Consider the following 26,540-nt stretch of genomic DNA (forward strand, 5'->3'; position numbering starts at 1 on the left):
TCGATTCCTCAGCACCACATAAGCAAAAAGAAAAAAGCCGGAAGTGGCGCTGTGGCTCAAGTGGTAGAGCGCTAGCCTTGAGCTGAAGAGCTGAGGGCCAGCACCCAGGCCCAGAGTTCAGGCCCCACAAGCGGATCCCCCCCCCAAAAAAAAGTGACCAAATGAGCCAGGTATCATTGACTTGTCCTGTAATCTTAGCTACTTAGGAGGCTAAGGCACAAGGACTGCAGTTCAATGCCAAGGCCAGGCAGGAAAGTTCATGAGACTGTTTTTCTTGTTTGTTTGTTTTTGTCGGTTGTGGTGCCTGAACTCTGGGCCTGGGCATTGTCCCTCAGCTCTTCAGCTCAAGGCTACCACTCTACCACTTGACCACAGCGCCACTTCTGGCTTTTTCTGCATATGTGGTGCTGAGGAATCAAACCCAGCAAGTGCTTTACCATTAAGCCACCTTCCCAGCCCCTCTCATGAGAGTTATTTCCAAATAACTCTTCCCCCTACCCCAACAAAAGGCCTGAAATAGAGCTGTGGCTCAAGTGGTACAGTGTAAGCCTTAAGCAAAAAGAAAAAAGGTCAGGGACAGAACCCAGGCCCAGAGTTCAAGCCCCAGGAGAGGCATATGCATGTAGACACACCGACACACACACACACACACACACACACACCGACACACACACACACACCGACACACACACACACACACACACACACACACACACACACACACGACCAAATGACTCTGAATTCTCTCAAAAGAATCTTCAGAGAGGGGCATAAAAAATCCAATTTCTTCTCAGAGTAATGTCATTGTGAATTCTACTAATCTGTGAACTATCTTTTCTTTTTCTCATTTAGGACAGCCAAAATAATGAATATAGGATATAAGAAGAACAGGAGATTTAATATTATGATACACAACATTTTTACATACAGTTTAATATGATTGGTTACTAGATTATAATTTATTATTATTGTTGTTGGTTTTCAAAGGTTAGATTTATACAGACAAACATTAAAAATGAATATATCTTTTATATACTCAGTTGTATCTAAAAATAGAGCATATCTAAAATCTTATCTCTAAAACACATGAAACTGGTCCACTCTTGAAAAATGCAGTTCCCTCTTATAACAACTGACTCTGAGTAAGACAATCAGTTGGTCTCCATTGTTATATTCAAGATGTCCATTTCAGAAGACATCCCTTGCTGTAGGAATCTTTGTTTTTTTCACCAAATACTTACAATGCTAGCTACTTAATATTTCCTGTTTTTTAAAAAAAATTTTGCCAGTCGTGGGGCCTGAACTCTGGGCCTGGGCGCTGTCCCTCAGCTCTTCAGCTCAAGGCTAGCGCTCTACCACTTGAGCTACAGTGCCACATCTGGCTTTTTCTGCTTATGTGGTGCTGAGGAATAGAACCCAGGGCTTCATGCATGTAAGGCAAGCACTCTACCACTGAGCCACCTTCCCAGGCCCTAATACTTCCTATTTTAAAAAATCAGGACAAGTACAGTTTGTGGGTATTTTGGAGTAATTTCATTTACATACTATGAATCAAGTGACTGCTCAGTAATCTGAAAGAAGAGTACCTACTGGATAAATTATGTGACACAGCTTTTGTCACTAGTAAAGGGGAAAAGATCCACTGTAAAACAGAGGTCTAAGTTAAGAAATCAAGCATTTCACTGCTATAAATTACTTCGGATAAGTAATACTGAAAGGATTACAAAAGAAAAACCACACTCATTTCAACAGTTTACAAAGGTATCATGCTATTTCCCCAGTCCACATCAACTCTGATCTTACCTTCTGATGTCCTGGGAAAGCACCAAGTCTTATTTCTGCATCAACAAATGCTTCTTCATCCAATATCACAACTTCACCATTGCCTCCATCTTTCCACTTTGGAGATGTCAGGTTATGAACCAATTTAATTGCTACTGACTTGTGGACAGTGTTTGTATTTGCCCAATATATTCCAATTTGAAAAGCCTCCTGAAAAATAATTCCTCAGTTATTTTTCATAACTCTGGTATTTTTAACATCAACCTACAGGACCTTAAAATACTATGTAATAAGTCTATTAAAGCAGCCAAATATCTTCCTATTTTTTGTACTGACAATATATATTCAATCTTGGTTTCCATTGTCTTTACAACTGATTTATAACTGATATCTACATTTATAAATGGGGGAAAACACACTCAAGATGTGACTACGAAAGGCTAAAAAACAAATAGGTCAACATTCCAATTCTATAAGGTAACAGCATTTGATTTTTTTTAAAGGAAAAATGCAATTGAATAAAGATGTTTGTGGACTAAAACTAAAAAAAAAACAACTGATACTTTGTTCTATCAGGAAAATATTTTTCTTATGATTTTTTACTCTATTTTCTTTTCCCTCCTTCCTACCCTTCGTGTTCTCTTTCTCCCTTCCTTCCTTCCTTCCTTCCTTCCTTCCTTCCTGCCTTCCTTCCTTCCTTCCTTCCTTCCTTCCTTCCTTCCTTCCTTCCTTCTTTCCCTTCCCTTCCCTTCCTTCCTCTCTCCTTAGCACCATTCAGATTTCAGAGAATTTTCAGAACTGAAAAGAATATGCAGGGAGTGGATTAGGACATAATATGGCTTTGTATCCTTAACACCTTGAGAAGACAAACCCTGATATTGTCAAATGTTCTGTATGCAATGGAAATGAGAATGTAACTAGTAAAACTTACCACATTTAATGACAAATCAACCATGAATACTGCTGATGAGGAAAAAATACATCTGAAAAGTCTGAATATCAAAGAACATTCCACACCCCTTACGTATACACCTACCAGGACAGTCCACAGATGATTCACTGTTAAGATCATAAAGGCAATCTCAGAATAAAATCTGGTTGTTAAGACAAAAGATTTATGTTCATTTAAAAAGTTAATTAATACCTGAAAATTAGGAGGGATAATAATTTTGCCAGCAGGAACCTGCAGAACAATCTTCTCGCCTTCAAATAGCCAGAGGTCCCACTTGGACTGATTGATAAGCAGGGCCCAGGGTAGAAGTTCTATCAACAATGTTCTAACATATGGCTTCCAGATTGACAGCTTCACTCGCATTGGGCTATCCCACTGACTCAGCTGTTCATTCCTGTTCCAAATACCACATCCAAGAGACTCGATGAAATATGATGACTTAAGTATTCATGAAATATGTTTAAGGATTCCAGACACACAGTGCTCCTGTACGATAACTCTTCATATCAGACTCATTCAATGTGCAAGCAAGAGAAAACAACTTTTCATGCACTTATGTTCTATATTATGAGTTAAAAAATACTATAAAATATACCTAACTAGATGATGAAAGATGGGAATATGCCAGATACATGTAAATCCCACCCCTTCCCACCACCATTTTACAGTATGTACAGAAAAAGATCACTAAGGAATGGTACCTGTCAGAATCCTTCTTGTTATAGGGCCATGTGGGGACAAGGAACTTTTCGGGCCCATAGAAATCATCAAGGATTTGATTAACTGTGCCTCCAGGGTGGATTTTAGTGGCTATTTGCCTAATAAGTGCTGTTGAAATGGGAACAGCACAATCTGAAGGATCATATTCTTCCCTAGGAAACAAAAAGAAAAAATAGATAAATTTCTAATGTGGTCTATAATTTACTAAGAAAAATATAACTACAAATAGAATATAGATTAATACTTTTATATAAGACTGAGCCTATTTTTTGTGATTTAGGAATTTATGACACAGTTTTGGGATGATCTGGGTGCTCACTTTTCCTTCTCATCTGCCCATGTTTGGATAAGAATTCTAGTCACATTTTCAACTACAACATAATGTGTCAATTAAATATAAATTATACACACACACACACACACAGATATATAGTCATGGGGCTTGAACTCAGGGCCTGGGGACTATCCCTGAGCTCTTTTGCTTAAGGCTAGAGCTCTACCACTTTGAGCCATAGTGCCACTTACAGTTTTCTGGTGGTTTACTGAAGAGTCTCACAGACTTTCCTACCCAGGCTGGCTTCAAACCACAATCCTCAGATGTCAGTCTCCTGAATAGCTAGGATTACAGGCATGAGCCACTGGCATCCAGCAAATTATATTTTTTGATTATTACTCTTGGTTCTTTTTTTGAGTGTGTAGTATTGGGGATTACACTCAAGGGCTTATGCTTGTACTCTACCACTTGCAACAACTTGCTTTTCATATAGGATCCTGCACTAACTTTTGGCATAGACTGTCCTCAAATCACAACTCTCTTTTCTCTGCTTCCCAAGGAGCTGGAATATATAAGTGAACCACCACACCCATCTCCTCTCTTAGTAATTTCTAAGCTTAATGAGAAAGGCTGAGTTTTATGTAAATCCTTAGAAAAGAATAAGAGAATACTAGTCAGGGCAACTTAAAAGATCATTTTCTCCTAAAATAAGAAATCATACAATAAACCCCACCCATCTTTCCTCCTCTTCCAATAGTACCAGGTTTCTTTTCAATTGAATTGTTTTTAGGAAAACACAAAAATATAACGTACATAATGGGTGCTGGCAGAATTGGCTATACACATGTAGAAAACTGAAGTTAGATCCAGAATCAATGACCTTGAGGTAAGAGCAAATATCCTGAAAATATTACAGGAAGGGATAGGGCATATACTAGGGCTCCTTGGCACAGGTCAAAACTTCCTAAATAAAGATCCAGAAACACAACAAATCAAAGAAAGGCTGGATAGCTATGATTGCATTAAACTGCAGAGCTTCTGCAGGGCAAAGGACATAGTTAGCAAGATAAACAGAAAGCCCATAGATTGGGAGAAGATCTTTACTAGATATATAACAGACAAGGGCATCATATAAAAAATACACTAGAGCTAAAAAAACAACAACAAAAACCCTAACAACAAATCCACAAAGAAAGAACTACCCCATTAATAAGTGGACTACAGAATTAAAAAGAGACTTCTCTGAAGAGGAAATAAAAATAACTAATAGACACACGAAGAATGTTCAACATCTCTGACCATAAAAGAGATGTAAATCAAAACTACATTGAGATTCCACCTCACCGCAATTAGAATCGCCATTATCAAGACAACAAATAATAACAGATGCTGGCAGGAATGTGGCCAGAAGAAAATGATAGTACACTGTTGGTGGGAATGTAAACTTGTTCAACCACCCTGGAAAGCAGTATGGAGGTTACTCTAAAGACTAAACATAGAGCTCCCCTATGATCCAGCAATCTCAATCCTAGGCATTTATCCAAATGATCACAAACAAGGCCATACTAAAGCTACCAGCACAACTATGTCCACTGCAGTATTATTTATCTAGCCAAGGTATGAAATCAACCTAGATGACCCTCAGTAGATGAATGGATCAAGAAAATGTGGTATATATAGACAAAGGAATGCTATGCTTCCATCCAAAAGAATGACATAGCCCCATTCATAAGGAAATGGAAAGATTTGGAAAAAATAATATTAAGCAAAATAAGCCAGACCCAAAGAAACACAGGCTCCATGGTTTCCCTCATTTGTACTAATTAGTATATATCTAGGAAAGTCCTAGCAAAGGATCACAATAGCTCGATAGCTATGTACGTACATATGACCATATAAAAGGATGTTAACTGAAATGAACTCCAAGATATAGAAACAATGTTGTTGTTGTTTTAATGAACTGTGTGATGTTATTTCTTTTTCTTTCTTTCTTTTTTCCTTTGGTTTATCCCCTGTTGTCACTGTTTTTGATTTTGGTACCCCAGGTCTTGTATATACATTTATCTGTTTTGGGGAAGCACAGGGGAATAACAAAATGGTGACACAAAGGACAAAGGGTGAACCAATTCAACAATGTTACTCTCAAGACACTATGTTGTAAATGAACTTTACAACTTGGTGAGATGGGGAGCTGGGGGCGGGGAGGGAAAGTGGGAGAAAATGAGGAAGGGGGTAACACTGTTTGACAAGAAATGTACTCATTACCTTACTTATGTAACTATAACTCCTGTATACATCGTGTATACATCGTGTTAAATTTAAAATATAATTAAATTAAAAATTAAATAAAAAAATATAATGTACTTAGCCAATACCTTGCTTGAAATGTTAGGTGATGTACAAGGTCAGGTTCTATGTTCTGCAGTGGTTTTTCCTGTCCTTTTCCTGGAATAATCTGTGTTTCACTCAATCCCAGACTCCTTTTCTCCAAATGTATGATAATGGGATCTGGAAGATGACTCCTCATGATAAAAAGAGGGCTGAACACAATCTATAAAAATAAAAGGACAGAACAACTTTCATATTTGCTTTGTTGCAGTATTCCAGCTGCTTGATGCTGAAACAAACTTGCAATAAATCTCTTCCTTGGGTCACTCTGACCTTAATTTATTTCGGAGCAGAAAAGGTCAGAGCCACATACCATATTTCAGGGTTGGGAAAGCACTCACCATTCGTTGTTGCACTTGAGAGTTGGGTTCCAAAGTCAAAACTGTGCACCAGACATAAATAATAGAACTGTCTGAAGCTGGCACCTGCAAATGAGATGGAAAAGGGTCCTGTTAGATACTAGTCTACTAATTGATCAAAATAAGACATGCATTATTAGTTTGGATGATAAAAATGTTTAATGTTATATAAAAAAGCCACTCACAAAACAACTAAACAAAATCAGATTTTATCATGGCAAAAGTGGATGGCTGTTTCCATAAAGATGAAGGGTTTTGCAATGGAGAGTGGAAAAGAAGCCAGTGTGAGAGTGGAAAAGATGATTTGTTCTTTATGGGAATAAAAATGATGATGGTGAAGACTGGGGGAGAGATTAAAAAACTAACCATCACAAAAGTCCTCAAGTATAGAGGCTGCCACCCTGTATTTCCTGCCACCCCCCTCAGGCTTGGTATGTCAGAATCTTTTTCAAGGTTCCAGGAAGAATAGAGATGGGAGGGCAACCATTTGAGAAGCACTTTCCAAAGCTTTTCTAGATTCTTTTCAGATTTCTCCCCTTTTGTACACATTACTTAGTAATAAGATTAAAAAGTAGTATTTTAATAGATTAGGTTCTACATCAAGTAAAAAGCATATTGTGAAAATATCCCTTGCTACTACTCTCTTTGAGATTGTACCACTTCTCATACCTGAATGACAATGCTGTCCTCAGAAGCTTTGGGATCCAGGCACACATCTCTTGACCAATCTTCATCTCCTTTGGCTTTAACACACAACTCTGTCAATTCATTGTTTTCTAATATGTATGAAGGTAATTTCTGTTTTGCGGTGAGGCAGTCAAAATGTTCTCGAACTACAGCTTGACCATCTTGACCAATGTAATGCTGAACGACTTTCAGTTCTATGCTTTGCGACAAATAACTACAGATGATCTGTCTTCCACAGATGATAATCTAAAAGACAATGTAAGATTTCATCAGTTTGGGCTTTATTAACAATAAATATATAATAATTCAGACAGACATGTTGGTGTTCATTAAAAATGTACTTAGGAAACAGAGCTTCAAGAAAATAACTCAACAATCATACTGAGTTGCAATATTCAAAGGAGATGAAGAGGCAGTGCCCAGTTAGAAATATTGGTCGGGTGCTTGAAAGAGAAGATGGAGCTGGGGATAAAGACTTGTGGAATAAATGCAAATAGTACCAACAGAGGGGAGAGTGGAAGCTCAAACCTACAAAGTGACCAAAACTGTAGGCAGACTTAGGGTGAGAAACCATATAGTAGGGCTGGAAAAAAATGTGTGTGTGTGTGTGTGTGTATCCATCCATCTACATACAGTCAAACCTGTGTGTTATAACTGTAACTTTTTAGGGAGATGAGGGGGACAGGAAGAAGGAAAGATAATAGAGGTAGGTGGAGGGATGAGGAAAAGAGAGCAATAGATAAGCTTAACTTGACTAAATTATAATATATTCACATGTGAAATACTACTGTGAAATCCTTTTGTGAAATTAATAACACTAAAAGTAATGAAAAAAGCATTAACGGGAAAGTAAAATAGGCTCTGTTGGGGGCAGATAACAATGGGAGGAAAAGTTTCAATTAAGCAAGTGAATGAGGTGACTATGCTCAAAGTACTTCATATGCATGTATCAAAATAAAACAATGAAACTTGTTAAAAGAAGGAGAGAATGAGGGACAGTGATGGTAGAGCAAGTTTAGAGTACATTGTATGCATATATGAAAATGTAACAAAACTCTTTTGGGTAAGTAATGCTTTAAAATATCATAAATAACAAAAGAAATGTTTCTTGTATCGGTTACAATTGAAAGTGTATTTTTCCCATTTGGCCACATCCCTGCCAGCATCTCTTCTTATACACTGTTGGTGGGAATATAAACTTGTCAAACCACTCACCACAGTAGAGATTTCTCAAAAGACTAAATGTAGAGCTTCCTTATGACCCAGCAATTCCACACCTGGGCATTTATCCAATTGACCATAAACTAGGCCACTCTAAAGCCACTAGCACAACCATGTTCATTGCAGCATTGTTTACCATAATCAAAATATGGAATCAACCCAGATGCCCCTCAGTGTCATGGATCAAGAAAATGTGGCAAATATAAACAATGGCATTCTAAGCTTCCATTAGAAAGAATGATATTGCCCCATTCATAAGAAAATAGAAAGACCTGAAAAAAATTATCTTAAGCAAAGTAAGCCAGACCTAAAGAAACATAGGTTGCATGGTTTCTCTCATTTGTAATAATCAGAATGTGCCTATAAATCTACAAGTAAACCAAATGGATAGTAAAAGACAAAAAATTACACTTGGACATGATACATTAAACAGGATTCTAAACATTCACAGAGTGAGACCAAAGGAGGCTATTCTTTAGGAGAGGATCACAAGGGCTCAACAGCTATGTGCATATGATCATATAAAATGATGTTTATCAAAATGAACTCCAAGAAATGGAAACAAGAGGTTTTTCAATGTTACTTTTTGTGTTTTTTTTTTCTGTTTTTCTCCTTTTGCCACTGTTTTTTTTTTTATTTCCGTACCTCTTGACTTGTATGTAAGTTTATCTGATTTGGGTAGGGGAAGGGGAAACACAGTATGGTGGGACAAAGGGTGAATTAATTCAGCAGTGATACTCACTAGACACTACGTTAAAATAAACCATACAACTTTTTGGGGTTGGGGTGGGGTGTCGGGAGAGAAAAAACTGGGAGAAAACAAAGGAAGAGGTGACACTGTTCGAAAAGAAATGTACTCAATACCTGACTTATATAACTGCAACCCTTCTGTATATCACCTTTACAATAAATAAAGTATATTGCAAGTGTACTCTCTTATGTAGGAAACATTTTAAAAAAGTAAATCCTTCTATAACATGAATATGTATAGCATACTAACATGCTGTACATATTATTTTTTTTTGGGGGGGGGTCGGGTCATGGGGCCTGAACTCTGGGCCTGGGTGCTGTCCCTCAACTCTTCAGCTCAAGGCTAGCACTCTACCACTTGAGCCATAGCGCCACTTCCGGCTTTTTTCTGTTTGCTTATGTGGTGCTGAGGAATCGAACCCAGGGCCTCATGCATGCAAGGCAAGCGCTCTACCACTGAGCCACCTTCCCAGCCCCCATATTATTATTTTATAATGTGAGAAATATTAAAAGTAAGAAATATAACCTAGCATTACTGGCTTATACTTGTAATCCTAGCTATTCAAGAGGTTGAGATCTTAATATTGCTGTTCAAAGCCAGCCCAGGCAGAAAAGTTTGCGAGAGTCTTACCTCCAATCAAACACCAAAAAAGCTGGAAGTGGATTTGTAGTTGAGTGCTGACCTTGAGCCCAAAAGCTCAGGGACAGCACAAGCTGTTACACCCCCCCCCACCCCTGCCTGCCAAAAGAAGAAATACAGTTTTGTAAAGCAAGCTTTATAATTTCAAGCTGAAACTATCCTAGTAGATACATTTCTATGCCATTATGACATGGTTATGCTGTACCATGATTTTTTAAATCAACTATTAGTTACACAAATAGATAAATCACTAATTTTTAATGGATTCTTTATTCATTACAAACAAATCTACTAGACTGATAGACCTCAAATTAAATGTCATTGTTGTTTTGTTTGTTTGAAGAGTGGGATTCAGAATTTTTTTAATTATTTGAATTTCTCTAGAAGGAGCACATGTATAAAACAAGCTATGCTTCACTACTATACTTTTTCCAGGAATTATAATCTTTTAAAAAAACTATGCTTTCAGAAGAACAAACCACAAAAGTCAGCTAGAGTCCTAAACTGACAAGCTTTTCTTTATCATGTGCTAAGGATTACTAAACAATGTTAAATCTTACGATGTCATAGCAGCAGATAACTTTAAATAAACATTTGAAAGTGTTGAGGCAGTATTTGACTCTGTTTTTATTCTTGGTATGCCCAGGCCTAGCAATACATGTGCATGACTTCACAACCTTTGGACCTCAGGAGATTCAGAAGAGAGTATTTGTCTTTCACAGAAACCACAGACTCTGCAGCCATCTGGGACTCGCTTCATTTAGAGACAAAGATTCCCTTGGTGAATTTTTATATAGTCCCATTTTCAACTAAAAAGCCTGTTAAATAGGTTTTCCAATTTGATTAAAAAAGAAAAAGAAAATTATGAAAAGTGGCCAGGGAAGGAAGACTGCTGAGATGAAGGAAAATTCAAAATGGCTACTCATTTGAATGCTGCTCTTTCACGGTGGCAGGTTCAGAGGAGTTGTCTGCTTTTCTTCAAAGTGGCTTTTAAGTGTCTTGAATTTGAAAATTATGGTTGGAATTTCAAGATTAATTTCTCAGTTGAAGACAGCTACCTAATTTTTTAAAATGTAAGGTTTCTCTTTAAAACACATTTTCAGGTTTCACACTAATTCCTCTCTTTTCCCCAAGCCACAAAGATGTGTATTGAAGATTTCCACATATGATTTTACTTAGCAGGTTTCAGAACTCTTATTAAATCAGTGCCAAGAAGAATAGTGATATTAAAGAACAACTCCAGAGCACCAGATGCACTGAAAATGATATCTTAGCCATGATTAAAAGTGTATGTATAAAGATACAAATATATATACATCCAAGCTTTTACATTGGTAAAGGTTTCTTCAATGAAGAAATGGGAAACACAAAAGCAAGTAAGTATACATGAGTGTTATATAATGTACTAAATTCCTGGGAGATTTGGTATGTGGTCAATTTTCATTGGGGGAAATGAGAGAGTACAGGAAAGGCAGAACACTTACAAACAAATATCAAGGTTGAAAAGAGCTTTAGCCAATTTTCTATCATCCGGGGGCATATTAATGCAGTTAAGGCACAATGGAGATCTGCATATACTCACCTCCCCAAATGAGCCTTGGTAATTAGGCAGCTGCAGTTTATTGCAAATTTCCAGGCCCAGGTGGAGTAGAAGGAAAAAAGCCAAGACACGAGGGAGGAAAGAATCTATGAAGCTTTTCTGAAAACCTAGTTCCTTTCTTCCTTCCTATAACCTCACCAACTGAGGAAATTTCTCTGATGTGCTTTAACTACACCAAATCTGATTATAGGTTAAACTACCTGGCTAATACAAATTAAATCTAATTTAAAAAGATACTTCAAACTTTTGCTTGTTTGTGTGACTGAGAAGATGGAGAGAAGAGAGGTTAAAACTTTCTGAGACATTCCTCGAACAACCTTTCTCTGACATTTGGTACACTGTTGTAATGTATAATACCTGTGAAGGAACACTGCATACATTTATTCCTAAAATTTAACATCATTCCTTGAAAATACATATCCATTGAAAAATGAGGCACTATCTAGTCTCACCTAAAAAGGCCATGTAGTGTTGCTCATGCCTGAGAATATTTTATTATAGTAAATCTGTCTGAAGTTTATTGGACTATGACTGTAGGCTAGGCACATATTAGCATTTTGTGTATACAAACTCATTTAATCCTAACTTCTTGAAGAAGGCAAAATAACTACCCTCGATTAATAGAGAAACTGATTTACAGTCAGGCACATTGCTTCTAATTCTTGTTACTTGGTAGGCAGAGATTGGAGAACTGTGCTTTGAGAAGAGCTGGAGCATTAAAGTAGTTCATGGGACTCCATCTTATAAGCCAATGACTGGGCATGGTGGTAAGCACCTGTCATTCACAGTGAAAGGGGAAGCACAGTAGAATAACCCAAGTTTAAGGTGGCCTAAACATAAAGCAAGAGCCTACTTTGAAAATAACCAAGGCAAAAAGGGCTGGAGGTATAGCTCAAATAGTAGAGTGCCTGCTAAATAAGCTCACTTCCAAGAACTGCCAAAAAACAGATAAAGATGGAGAGGGAGAAAGGAAGAGGGAAAGGAAAAGTAGAGAGGAGAATAGGGGAAGAGAGACAGGGAGACAGAAACTGTTTTACAAAGAGGTTTATAGCTTGCTGGAAATCACATAGCTATTAGCAAGGGAATATTGGTTGACAGGTTTGTCAGTGATCTTACCTATGACGGAAGATCCTGCAATTTTACTCATGGGTGAGTGTTCTAGAAAATCAAATGCAAGAGTTGTACAAACTGGAAAAGTTTAGTTCAGAGCTATGACAACCAAAGTATGGCCCCTGGACCAGCATTATCAGTATCACTGGGAACTTTTGAGAAATGCAAACTTTCAGGACACTGGAAGAATTTTCTGTACCTGAAACTTTGGTAGTAAGGCCCAGCAGTACATGCTCCAATAAGACCTGTAGGGATTCTGATCATATTGGCTATATCTTTATGTTTATTCTTTTCTTTTAGACTTTATTTATTTTATTTTTTTATTTGTCGGTTGTGGGGCTTGAACTCTGGGCCTGGGCGCTGTCCCTCAGCTCTTCAGCTCAAGGCGAGCACTCTACCACTTGAGCCACAGGGCCACTTCCAGTTCTCTGAGTGGTTTATTGGAGATAAAGAGTCTCACATACTTTCCTGCCCAGGATTGGTTTTGAACCATGATCCTCAGATCTCAGCCTCCTGAGTTGCCAGGATTATAGGCGTGAGCTACTGGCGCTCAGCACTTTTAGACTTTAAAAACATCATTTTTTTTTATTGTGGCAACTGTATATTATAAAATTTTCAGTTTTTTTAAAGAAAAAATTATGTTACTTTAAGTAAGTCAGGCTCAGAGAGACAAAGGGCATGTTTTTCTCTCATATATAGAAGTTAGAAACCTAAAATACAAACATACAGGAAAGCATATACTGGTCCATATGCGTATATCCACGATCAAACTAAAGTGTAGTATCTGCAGGGGTAGATTCCCATGCTGTAACTCCTTTGAACAACTGACAGTTTAAGAAAATGATTATCAGGAAGTTGAGGAAGGAGACTTAAGGGGAGGAGGACAGAGGAATTAAGCAGAGTGTGCAAACACAGTCACAATACTCAATATACAGGTGTGAAAAAGGAACTTGGAAGCTTGAGGGGATGAAGGACTGTAAAAAAAGGACTGGTAGAGTCCTCATAAAGGTTGTGTGTCCCTCACAGCTTTGGAGGACAATAAAAGCTGGTGGGAATGATGAGATTTCAAGTCGCATTTCAGAGACAACATCCTACTAGCTGGTAGAAATAACAATAGAAAGGGCTACATGTGAGGGAATGGGCTTCTTGTTTGAACTATTCCAATAGAAGCTGAAGGATCATTTCTCAGAAATTTTTAGTGGATGGAAAGGTGGATGAGGCATTCCCAACAAACCATGACTGATAGAATCAGAAAGCCAATGTATATTTGTCAGGAAGGTATTTACTGAGAACTCATGCATGTATGAGAACTCTGAGGGAAGTTGTGAGTCAGTGACACTTCAGTGTCTTAGGACTATACTTGACGCTGGCCCCTTCATTAATAAGATTTACTTATCTTATGTGTGTAGTTTTGTCTATGCTATCCTACCTGCTTTGAACATTAATTCAAATTTTATACATTTTCAAAATTCTATACATTTCTTTCAAGCTGCTTAATGAAGCCTCTAAATTCCCTTCAGACTTATTGTCAGTGGCTAGATTTACATAAATTTGCAACTTAAGAGCAAAGACTGTGTCACATACTTGGTGTCTTCCATTTTATTGTGTGTTCGTCTTAGGTAACCAGTTAGTTAAACAGAATGAACAGTTTATGGGAAAGATTTCCACACTTCTTGTCTGAATCTTCTGCTACAGTTCTCTTTTGATTTCTGTTGCAAACAAAGTGAAAACAGAGGCCACGTCTCTGATAAGGTGTGGACCAAGAGCATCTATGCTACCGCCCTGCATCCTTTGCCTGTTGCTTCTTGCTTGTTTCTTAGCATAGGGTAATAGAAGAGTTGCTGGTTGGTGAGAGGAGTTCCAGCTTTTAAGGGACGGAGTGCTGCTCCTACTACTCAGTGCCCATAGGCTCCGGGTCGACTGTCATAATCCAGGTGCAGATGTGTATGTTAAAACTCTCAGGACAAATCCAGTTTCTTTGTGTACTGTGAAGCCAGTTTTCAGATTTTAATACTTCCCTTTTTTCCTTTCTACCTTATCATGTGCTCCATGTTTGAAAAACATCTCTTAGAAACCACATTTTCAGTTCTTAAGAATACACAAAAAAGTGTCAGATACTTTTTCCCTTTTGCAGTCTTAGAACTTCAAAAACAGCCAAAAGGAAGTTTTATAAAATATATAAAAATATGTGCTGAGAGCTGAGGTTTTATATGCCAGGAGTTAGACTGCAGTGAATTTTTACTGCAGTTAATATTAACTCCTATGAAAAGAGAAGCTTGCAGGAGACCCAGGCATTCCGTTCTTCACAGGAGAGTACTGCAACACTTTCACACAGATTATTCTCATATGTACGAGGAGAACAACTCCTGGTTATCCACTGGTGGATTATCCAGGGTCTCCAGCACCCTTTGCTTCTTTTCCTTCTCAGGAAAGGCCCTTTGGCTATTTCACAGCTCATTAGCACCTCTACCAGAAGGTAGGTGGTGACAGGGAGAAGAGGTGAAACTAACATCAGTAAATTTTACTGCTCGTTAGCAGCTCTTGTAAAAGATGTGGGACAAAAGGACTGAAACTACCATCACTACCACCACCATCATCATCAGGGAGATCAACAAGCACTTGTTTAATGCTCACAGGCACAGCAGTAGTGGGCATAACTATGCAAAACCATTTGTGATGTTTTCATTACCAGTTATTTACACTTCTTTTGAGTTTCATCTTCATTATGCCAAATATTTAGAAGTTGCCTCGCTCGCGAACCCAAGGAGACTTACCTGCTTTTGTACTCCACTGAGTTGTTGAACCTTGATGATGAGGGAAGCAGTTCGGCCCTTGTACTGAATTGTTCTAATGAATGTCCCAGCATGGTCCACACTGAAGGGCTCAGACCAACGCCAATTGCCCCAACCTTCAATACAGATGTGTAACAGCTGGACAGAAAAACAATAATCATCACAATGCCAAACATGCCAACAAAAAATCTTGTTCTGAAATGAAAGTCTCATTGTTGGAAGACGCTCCTATTTGCACATCTAGCATCTGTTTTCTTTCTAACCTGTATTATTCATCCACTTCCAGCTTATTTCACCAGGCTAAGAATAGCAAATGTGCCACATACAGTCAATGTCATTTTTCAGATCACATTTTAAGCCTGGTAAAACATAATGGTCCTATGAAATGGTTAAAAGTCTGTTGAACATTTAAGAGAAGACCATTTTGTTAATTTGAAGGACAAGAGTTTAAAGTGAAGTCAAAGAATGCTAGTTAGGGCTGATAATTTATTTTTTTTTTACGTTAAATTGCCTTATTTTTTCTTTCAATAAAGAACATAGGCGAAGATGCAATTCACTGAACATATTCTTTTTAAGATATTGCAGTATCAAATCAAATGTTTTGATGTAAAATGTTTTGTTCTTTTCCTTTTTATTGCATTATGTATTTATTGTAATGTTTACAGTTTAATCTCTTGATTTGTATTTTTATTTATTCATACAGTATTGCTACTGTTGGAAATATCTGGATTTCTTTTGTGGTTATTAAAATGTACTAGTTTCAATACTACCTATCAACTGAATCTGAGAAAACCAAATTACATAGGAATATAAAAAAAGCAACAACAAACAAACCACCCCATAATAATTAGTACTTCTTTAGGCTTTACAGTTAAATGAAAATAATGTTCTTTATGCTTATAGAGAGAGGGAATCTTTTCTTTGCCAAGAGCCACTTGGATATTTATAACATCGTTTTCCATACAAAATTATTAGTGTAGGCAGCTGGGCAAGAAGCATAAAAGAAGCACACATATCTGAACTATCATGTACCAAATAATTTCTTATTCTTATATAGCCCATGGGCCAAATGTTCTCCACCTCTGAAAGGAAAGAAAACTCACAAAACACTCTCAACTGACAGATTAAATACTACTTGGAAAACCTCTTTAAGAGTTATCATAATAGATACACTAATGATTTACATGAGCACTGCCATAATAATAATAAGTCTTGTTGAAAGATTATTTTCTCGTTTTAGCCTTTGGAGGAACCTATGACAACATGCTTCTGTTTTAGAATTCCCAAGCTAAGGTAGAACTTAAAAGAAACATAGGCTCCATGGTTTCCCTCATTTGTAATAATTAGTATATGTCTAGTATATGTCCTAGCAGAGGATCACAATAGTTCAATAACTATGTACATATGACCATATAAGATGATGCTAATAATAATGAACTCCAAGATATGAAAACAAGAGGTTTTTCTTTGTTGTTATTTTTAATGTACTATGTGTAATTCTTTCTTTTTTCTTTCCTTTTGGTTTATCTTCTGTTGTCGCTGTATTTGATTTTGGTACCCTATACTTTGTGTATGTGTTTTTCTGATTTGGGGAAGGGAAGGAGAACAACAACATGGTGAGACAAAGGACAAAGGGTGAACCAATGCAACAGCGATAATCACAAGACACTATGTTGGAAATGAACTTTACAACTTGGTTGCGGGGGTGAGGGTTCGGTGAAGGGAAAGTGGGAGAGAAATGAGGGAGGGGTAACAATGTTTGACAAGATACTCATTGCCTAACATACATAAACCCTTTGTACACTATCTTGACAATAAAATTAAAAAAAATAATAAATATCTAAAGAAAGTATTCAAGGGCTACTAATAAGATACCTTCTAAAAAAGAAAACTAGCTGATAAAAAAATAAAAAAACTTAGATAGCAAATATCTTAAGGGGAAAATATGCATAACCCTTATAAAATAAAAGTACCAGTGTGTCTTTGAAGTTTGAATATTAGTTACAGGAAAAAAGAAAAACAATAGCAGTGTTTGGAACTATTTCAGTTTTTTTTTTTAATAGCAGCAACTAGGAATAAAGCTGAGGGCACACACAAAACTTTAAGAAACAAAAAATATTTACTTTGGAGAGACAGGTAGCTGGAAATGACAAAAAATTAATGAAGATCAAAAAGTAATTAAGATCATGCTATATTTTTTCTGAATATCCCAAAGAGTCTAGAGAAAGCTTTAATATCCACATGCAATTTTAACTAAGGATGAGCTCAGTTTTAAAAAGCTGCTTTCTATGCATAAAGTTTTTAATGATCAAATTTCACGTTTTGCTAGGCAACAATTTTTTCTAAGAATCTTGGCACAGATTTTTTTTGAATTATTAAAAAAATCAGATATTGTTGGGCTTAGTTCACACAGAAAAGTTGGCAAAAATACTAATAACACTTTCTCCATGTGCATCATCAATTTATTATTTGTAATGTTTTGGTCTACTGTCAAAAAACATTTAAATATCAGCTGGTGTTCATGGCTTATGTCTATAATTCTAGCAACTCAAAAGACTATGGATTGTGGTTCAAGTCAGCCCAGTAAGAAAAGTCCTTGAGATTCCATCTCCAGCAAAAAGTGGGACTAAAGGCAAGACTCCAGTTCCAGGTGAGCAAGATACTGGCAAACAAACAAATAAACAATTTAAATGTTAATTAAAAGGCAATTTAAGACATATAGTTTTTTGGAAATCCATTATATTCTTAAGAGAATCAAGGAGGTCCAGGAACATCTTAGGCCTCTGTCCCATGATGTAATCTACTAGGCCTGGGAAACTTGTGGCACTGGATTTGGGACCTGGATAGCAATGCCTAGATGCCCACAGACAGCATGCCCGAGTTGGAGGTACTGTTATTGTTGGACTCAATAACTACATTTCACTGCTATGGGTAATGAAAATCTCTATTTAATAACATTTTTTTTGTAGTACTGAGGATTGAACCTTGTGCTTACTAGGCAAGCATTCTATCACTTGAGCTCATACTGATTTCATTTGTACACGGAAGGAAATGTGAAATCAGGCTTAGACTCTCTCTCTCTCTCTCTGATTTTAAAGTAATTCCTTTCCACAGTTCATCCATTACATTTTCATTTCTTAGGTCCTAAAAGGGTAGCAACATGTTGAACACCATAGAAGGAATAAGAAGGTACAATGAATTCTTTATCCCACCAGGAGTATATGATCTTCTAGGGAAAAAAAGGCAAGAGTGAATAACCAACAGAAGGTGGGGAAAGGTGCAGAGCCTTGGAAAGCCTAGTGGAGGGACAGCCTTCCTCAAGCTTCAGTGATTAAGAAAGCTTCACGAACCATTGGGACTCCACTGTGGTAGGATTTCAACTGGAACGCATGACACTTTGTTTATTCCCATGCTAAACAGAGAATCTGGGATGCGAAAGTAGAAACTATGCTTAAGACAAAGTCAACAAAAGGAAAAATGGAAAATGATGGGAGAAAGAGTGTGGGATAAAGTCAGACAGGTAGAGCTACATGGTGGCTGGCTCTAATGATTTGTGAAGCTAAAGAATTTGTGCTCTATTCAGAAATGAGTAGGTTGTCACTGAAGCCTCTGGTGAAGTGAGCATTGTGCTCAGAGAGGGTAAGACTGGAGGATTTTTTTTTTTTTTTTGCCAGTTGTAGGGGCTGAGCTCTGGGCCTGGGTGCCATTCCTCAGCTCTTCAGCTCAAGGCTAGCATTCTACCACTTGAGCCACAATGTCACTTCTGGCTTTTCTCTGCTAATGTGGTGCTGACGAATTGAACCCAGGGCCTTATGCATGAGAGGCATGCACTCTACCACTGAGCCAACTTCCCAGCCCAAGTCTAGAAATTTTTATGTTGCTTTATCAGCTTACAAGTTTTCTTTCACCTCTTTTAAGCATTAGCCTTACTAACTCACTTTCTCTATCACCTTCCCATCAATTTTATTCATTTTGGCCTTTTTAACTAGTGTCTAATGTTTTCTACTGGTAGGAGGAAGCAAGGAAGCAAAACAGAAATCTTTCTTGTTGGAATTTTTCAATGATAACCTAAAGGAATCATTAGACACAGAATATACTGGCTAAAATTGTTGGGAAGTCCCAAAAGGCTACATTATTTTTTTTCCTCAGCAGAATCTCTCCCATGTAGTTCTTCACTGGCAGCCAAAGTAAATTTGTAATTTCACTAGTGAAGACTTCAGATGGGAGCATATATAGCTTTCTACTAATTTTTTTTCAATACAAAATAAAACTTAAAACAGAATCTGTATTCAGGGAGTTAGAAATAGGTTCTTCAGACCACCCACAGCCATGTCCAAAGGGAGAATTCTGAATTGATATATTCAGGAGGAAAGAAAAATAAAATAAAATCTTTGAAAATAGAGTACATCAATGAAGACAAAAAGATAGTTAAGTAGAAATTTGAAACTATGTCTTAATGCACAACTGATAGGTAACAAATACTTTTCTGTGAACTTATGTATTTCATTATTCATTTAGAAACTTAGGAGTTTTTCTAACTTAATAACCAAGTAAAACTTTTCTTCACACTCATTCCCAGTTCCTTTTGCATTTTATTATAATTTACTCTATAGTGATACATGATTTTCTTTTCTTTTTTTTTCTTTTTTTTGTAGATCGTGGAGCTTGAACTCTGGGCTTGGGTACCGTCCCTGTACTCCTCAGCTCAAGGCGAGCACTCTACCACTTGAGTCACAGTGCCACTTCCGGTTTTCTAGTGGTTTGTTGGAGATAGAGTCTCACGGATTTTCCTTCCTGGGCTGGCTTTGAACCGTGATCCTCAGATCTCAGCTTCCTGAAGTAGCTAGGATTATAGGCGTGAGCCACCAGCACTGGCTTGATACATGACTTTCTAAAGAAAAACTAAATATCTAAACAACTTCAAAAGATTCCCTAATTAATTTAAATGTAAGGGAAATCATTAACAAGCAAACCAAGGAAAATAAAGTACTGAATGTATATTGGTTCATTTATATATTCACAAAAATTTTAATTATTAGTATATCAAAATTTAGGTATTGGGCTGGGAAGGTGGCTCAGTGGTGCAGCTCCTGTCTTGCATGCATGAGGTCCTAGATTCGATTCCTCAGCACCACATACACAGAAAAAGCCAGAAATGGTGCTGTAGCTCAAATGGTAGAGTACTAGCCTTGAGTAAAAGCAGCTAATGGATAGCAACCAGGCCCTGAGTTCAAGCCCCAGGACTAGCAATAAATAATAAATAAATAAATAAGTACATATATTTGTTAAATTTTAAAATCATTACTGTAAGAGTCTAGTGTGGAGTAGGTGTTTAATAAGATGTTAAATAACAATTAAATTTAATTAAAATAACTGAAATTAAATATTCAAAAAATTTAGTGGTAATATTTATATGTAATTTTTTTTACAATATAAGTATTAAAATACTTAGAAACATTTCTTATTTTGAATGATCAGTCACATAGGAACTATGTCTCACACAAATAATGATGTTAAGCTGCAAGTTAATGTAATCACTTATGTCCATAATTCAAATATTTTAATTGTTATTAAAGCATCAAGTAGCTAAAAATAATAAGATAGGTGAGCAGATAAATAAAAATTAAGTGAAAATATTAAAAGACAGCATAAATAATATCTGGAAAGCAAATTAAATCATTAATAAAATTGCTTGTTTGAAATGAATAAGTACAAGTGATGTCACATAAGTTAGCATAAAATAAAGTGAAATATGTTGCTCATTAGGACTCTTTCAAGGCAGTTAAATTTCAGGATGTGATGGGAATGTGAAATAATGCTAAGAACCTAGAAGAAAAATTTCTACATAAATGCTAATGTGTGGTGTCATTACAATCAATATTGAAACATTTTCTTGATCCATTCATCTACTGAGGGGCATCTGGGTTGGTTCCATATCTTAGCTATGGTAAATGAGGCTGCAATAAACATGGTTGTGCTGGTAGCTTAAGTATGGCCTTGTTTGTGATCACAAGTGTAAATGCGCCAAAGTGGCATTACTGGGTCATAGGGGAGCTCTATGTGTAGTCTTTTGAACCTCCATACTGCTTTCCAGAGCGGTTGAACAAGTTTACACTCCTAGCAACAATGCAGTAGGGTTCCCTTTTGGCCACATCTCCAGCATCTGCTGTTATTAGATTTCTTGACTATAGCCATTCTAACTGGGGAGAGGTGGAAACTCAATGCTGTTTTGATTTGCATTTCTTTTATGGCTATAGAAGTTGAGCATTTCTTCATATGTTTACTGGCCATTCTTATTTCCTCTTCAGAGATGTCTTTCTTTAAATCTTTAGGCCACTTATTAATCGGGTGATTACTTTTATGGGGTTAATTCTTTTACCAAAAATTTTAGTGTCAAACAGAATTGTTTCACCAATCCTATGAATGTATTTATCCTAGGTTAATGTCATATATTTGTACATATATGTATATGTCTATTCCAGCACTGTTTTAATAATAATAATCTGATACTACTGGGAATTGGCCGATTAAAATACAGTAAAAATAATTACACTTAACATTTATTATATGCTTGGAAACATGCTTTTTCTTTCGCAAGTTCTAGGAATGAACTCGGGTCCTCATTCTTGCTCTGCTTTTTTGCTCAAGGAGGCACTCTACTACTTGAGCTATGTCTGGTCCAGCTTTTTCTTTTCTTTTCTTCTGTTTAATTAGAGAAAGAATCTCAAGCTATTCTGCTCACATTGGCCTTGAAACATGATCCTTATATCTTAGCTTCCTGAGTAGCTAGAATGATAGGAACTGAGCAAAGAGTTCCCCTCTTGAAGCGTTTTCTGGATATTTTGGAGGAGAGGAGCCTCTGGCCCATGGACCTATACAAGGCCCTGAAAATCATTTGGTACATGATAGAAATGAACATCTGCTTCTTGTTGGCTGCCTGCAACTGCTAGCCTGTATTGATAATTTTGTATACTCTGAAATGATGCTAATAAATATCCAAAGGGGCCTACATAGAAAAAATATTTCATCAGGATGACAATGCTGGGGGGTAAGGAGGTTTATGATCTGAACATATACTAACTCGGAGTCTCTGTTCTCCCTGAACTCAACATATAGTCCTCCTGAACTTTGAAATCTTTTATAGGATGAAAACAATGTTAACACTAGCAGATGACAGTTGATTTATTAAAAAACAAAACAACCCTACAAAAAGGTAAATTCCATTTTTGTAAAAGAAACAAAACATACAAATGGTAGAATTTTTTTTTTGATGGGGTACCCTGTAGTGGCCAGGGTCCATCCAGTTTTTTTTTTTTACAAATAATTTTTTTTATTGTAAAGATACTATACAGAGGGTTACAGTTACATGAGTGAGGTAATGAGTACGCTTCCTCTTGAACATTGTTACCCCCTCCATTGTTTTCCCCATATCATCCCCTCCCTCCCTCCCTTCCCCGAGGTTCTTTAAATGGTAGAATTTTTAACAGTGATTATTTTAGGGATTCTGGGGTTATATAGGTTTTTAAGTTTCTGTTTTTCATGTGTTTTACGTGTGTGTGTGTGTGTGTTTATTGTGCCTTTGTATTCTTCCATTAAGAGTATTCTGTGGCTAAAGTGGTAGAGCACTAGCCTTGACCAAAAACAGTGCCCAGGTACTGTTTTATTTTTGTGTGAATACCAGTCCTGGGGTTTGAATTCAGGGCCTGGGCATTGTTGTCCCTGATTATTTTTGCACAAGGCTAGATGGGGAAGCTTTGACTTGGACTAGGACATGTGCACTACTGGCACTTTGCTAAGAGGGTGACCTGAGCTTTATCACTGTAGCCTCCACAGCTCTGTGCATAAGGCCTAACTTGCTATAGTATACCATCACAGTTTAATGAATAATGATACAGTTTAATGTAACTGCATGAGGATCTTGTGTAATTTTGCAAATATTTTAGGGATCTACAGTTATCAGATATTTACCATCAAGAATGAGATACTTCACTCATGCTAGAAATGCTCACAATAATAATGGGATAAACAGATACTGAACAAAAATTGTGTTGCAAAATCTCATTACAGAATAAGTAAGAGAAAAACTGTTGTAGGACTCCAGTGGTGTTTTGTTGGGGGAAAATAAACATTTGATCAAAAGATTTATTTTAGTTAACTGGAGAAATAACATGAAAAGAGGTTGAAATGGAATAAAATAAGCAAAATCAGGCAACAGTTTAATTTGCCATTGACAACCTGGGACAGAGGGGTTTTTACTGTACAAAATTCACATCTATAAAGCATACTAAGTACATTAAAACAAAGACAAGGAATAAAAGTAGCAGGCTATGGCTTCAAATTAATTGCACAAACAACTTCTGGTTATATTTATTGCAATGTTAATTTGAAAAGTTAACTTTATATTATGAACTCCTCAGTTTCCTGTCCTCTAATAGTTTTGGTCATGACCCAACTGAATATTAATCCTCGGAAACAGAATCATACTGGAATAAAAATCATTGTTTTAGGTCAAATCTCACTCTCAGCAGCCAAGAGACATGTGTATAGTTCACTGGGGATGTGGAGAGGTGAAGATCAGGGAAAGGCCACGAGTGTGGAAAAGGCAGGGTGAAGAGGCAGTGAGCTTTTAGGTCAGTAATGGGTATTTTTCCCTTGGAGCATCAATCATCAATACACACAAGGGATTGATACACGAATGAAAGTGTAACAAAGAATGTTCTTACTTGGCTATTTGAAACAAGGTTATTCATATAGTCTATCTATAGACTTCAAAATGTCCAAACAGTACATTATTTTATTTCATAATATAGTTTATAATGGTCATTTAAATTTCCATGGATAAGCTACCAAATGTCATACATATCTCGCAAACAGAATTAATCAATACTTTAACATATCTATAACCAAGGACTATGTTTTGTAATCATTGTTTTCACAAATAATAATAAACAGAACTCTAATTTCAAGAATTTGTTCATGGACTTTCACTGAATAGGCATTAGTCTGTTTAGTCTCTGGCTGAAGTTATATACTTATAGCAAATAAGTTTAAAAAAGAGCAGAGCCAGGAGATAGTGACTCATGCATATAATCCTATCTACTCAAGAGGCTTAGATACAGAGGATCGAAGTTCAAGGCCAGCCCAGGCAGAAACATCTGTAAGACTCCAGTTCAAAAACAACCAATAAAAAGTCAGGCTGGATGTATGGCTGAAGTGGTAGAGTACCAATGAGCAAAGAAGATGAGTATGAGAGACCCAGCATCATTAAACAAATAACCCTGCCACCCCCAACAACAACAACAAACAGGGTAAATAGTTATGGCATTTATATATTATATATTAGCTGCTAGACAATGGGATGAGTCATGGGTATTGTCTATTATTTTAATTATCTAAAATCTAACTTATCTAAATGAAGGAAAGTGATTTACTTAACAAAAATCTTTGCAAAAAGATTTAATAAGCAAATTGTCTCATATTAAAAATATTTTAGTTAGAAATTTTATTTATGGCTCAAAGCATTTCCATCATGAAATCAGATATACATTTACATGGTGAAAGAAAGTATGAAATGATATATAGACTTGTTTAAATGAGGTAATTCCAACATTACATGTATCTATATAAAATTAATGTTTCGGGGCTGGGAAGGTGGCTCAGTGGTAGAGCACTTGCCTTGCATGCTTGAGGCCCTGGGTTCGATTCCTCAGCAACACATAAGCAAAAAAAGAAAAAAGCCGGAAGTGGCACTGTGGCTCAAGTGGTAGAGCGCTAGCCTTGAGCTGAAGAGCTGAGGGACAGCGCCCAGGCCCAGAGTTCAGGCCCTACAACCGGACCCAAAAAACCCCCCAAAATAAACAAAAATAAAATTAATGTTTCTAAGAGGCATGAGTTTTCCTATAGTTAAGCAATATATAACTAAAAGCTATGAGTGATGATATTAACAGCTGATCTTAAGTTCAGAGTTGTGTGGTTATCTGTGTGTCCTTAATTCACTGCAAAGTGCTGAAAAATGAAATGTCAAAAGCCTCTGATATATATGTACATGTGTGTACAGAGAGGAGGATAATTCTTACCTTCTCTTTAAATTAATAACTAAAACAAACATCAACTTCCTCTTTGCTTGTGCTCAGAGTTCAAAGATTCTAGTGTTGTGTAGACATATTCTTCATGGTAAGACAATAGTTATCATGTACTTTGCTGGATATAAACCTTTAGCAGAGCATTTAGACCATATTTGATGAAATAATAAAAGAATACTATAGGTGAGCAGAGAAACAGAAGCCATCAAGGTAAGTGAAGACACCATCAGATATTCATTCAGATTTGGGTAAGTATTCTGGGTTTGTGAGTCAATGGTCAGGTATTGGTTTGAAACTTGATTTTTTACTAAATACAAGCATAAATATTAGTGAAACATTCCTAAACTCTGAATTAAAATTCTCTTTCATATTGTTCTCAAATGTATCATGCATTGTTTAGTAAAATTTAGTTTAATTTTGAAGATATGCCACTACATATCCTAAGAAAAAAATCAAATGATTTGAGATTGTAAATTTATTTTTAGCTATCATGGAAATTTAGACAATTATAATCCTTATCTTTAATTTTTAATTAGAGGGAAAAGAAAGAAGTCAAGTGATAGATATAAAAGAAATCCAAAATTCCTAGATATTTATTTTCATTCAACTAAACTGTCTTGCCATACTAAGTAAACATTTTTGTAAAGGTTAAACAAAGTATTTCATGGAAACTGCTGCTTCATAGTGCCTGTATAACAAGAAACATGAGCTAGCCAAAGTTGTGCAAGTTGGTTTTCCTTCCCAGTGAGGGAATGTGGTATCTAAGACCTTGTCCTAACTCATTTTATCCCCAAGTGTAAGTCAAGCAAGTCAAACATGAACTAATGCCTGAAGGGAAGTCTCTGACTCCAAAAGTATGGATTATTTCACATTTATCTTAAAATCTGCTCTCAGAGTTCTTAAAATTCACTAACTTGGCAAGTCAAGAATTATCATGAGAAATGAAATAATTTCATAACTATGAAGTCATCTAACATTCCATGCATTTGACACTCACTGGGCTTGGCCATGTCTTGGGCATTACTCTGACCTTTAAATAATAAGTTCTTCAATATCCTGGAAATAATTAAAAGCATGGAAACAGTACAATAAGCATGGCATTGTCTTTCTAATGCTTTTGTTATATAGACTCATGGCAATAAGTTATGATTAAAGACAATTATATTATGTATGCTGAGATCTT

General features: G+C 36.5%; 1 protein-coding gene across 1 annotated transcript in view; it reads right to left on the reverse strand.

Annotated features, from left to right (window-relative positions):
- Window positions 1-26,540, reverse strand: part of Vps13b (vacuolar protein sorting 13 homolog B (yeast)) — a 548,051-nt gene that overhangs the window by 43,970 nt on the left and 477,541 nt on the right. Inside the window, exons 43-49 of the mRNA XM_013012393.1 lie at window positions 15,258-15,413; window positions 7,145-7,408; window positions 6,458-6,541; window positions 6,104-6,279; window positions 3,436-3,606; window positions 2,927-3,128; window positions 1,804-1,992 (exon numbers count right to left, since the gene is read on the reverse strand). Of these exons, the coding sequence (XP_012867847.1) occupies window positions 1,804-1,992; window positions 2,927-3,128; window positions 3,436-3,606; window positions 6,104-6,279; window positions 6,458-6,541; window positions 7,145-7,408; window positions 15,258-15,413 (1,242 nt within the window). The remainder of the gene's footprint in view (window positions 1-1,803; window positions 1,993-2,926; window positions 3,129-3,435; window positions 3,607-6,103; window positions 6,280-6,457; window positions 6,542-7,144; window positions 7,409-15,257; window positions 15,414-26,540) is intronic.

The sequence above is a fragment of the Dipodomys ordii genome, unplaced genomic scaffold (genome assembly GCF_000151885.1).
Source record: "Dipodomys ordii isolate 6190 unplaced genomic scaffold, Dord_2.0 Scaffold17, whole genome shotgun sequence".
In the NCBI taxonomy this organism is placed as follows: Eukaryota; Metazoa; Chordata; class Mammalia; order Rodentia; family Heteromyidae; genus Dipodomys; species Dipodomys ordii.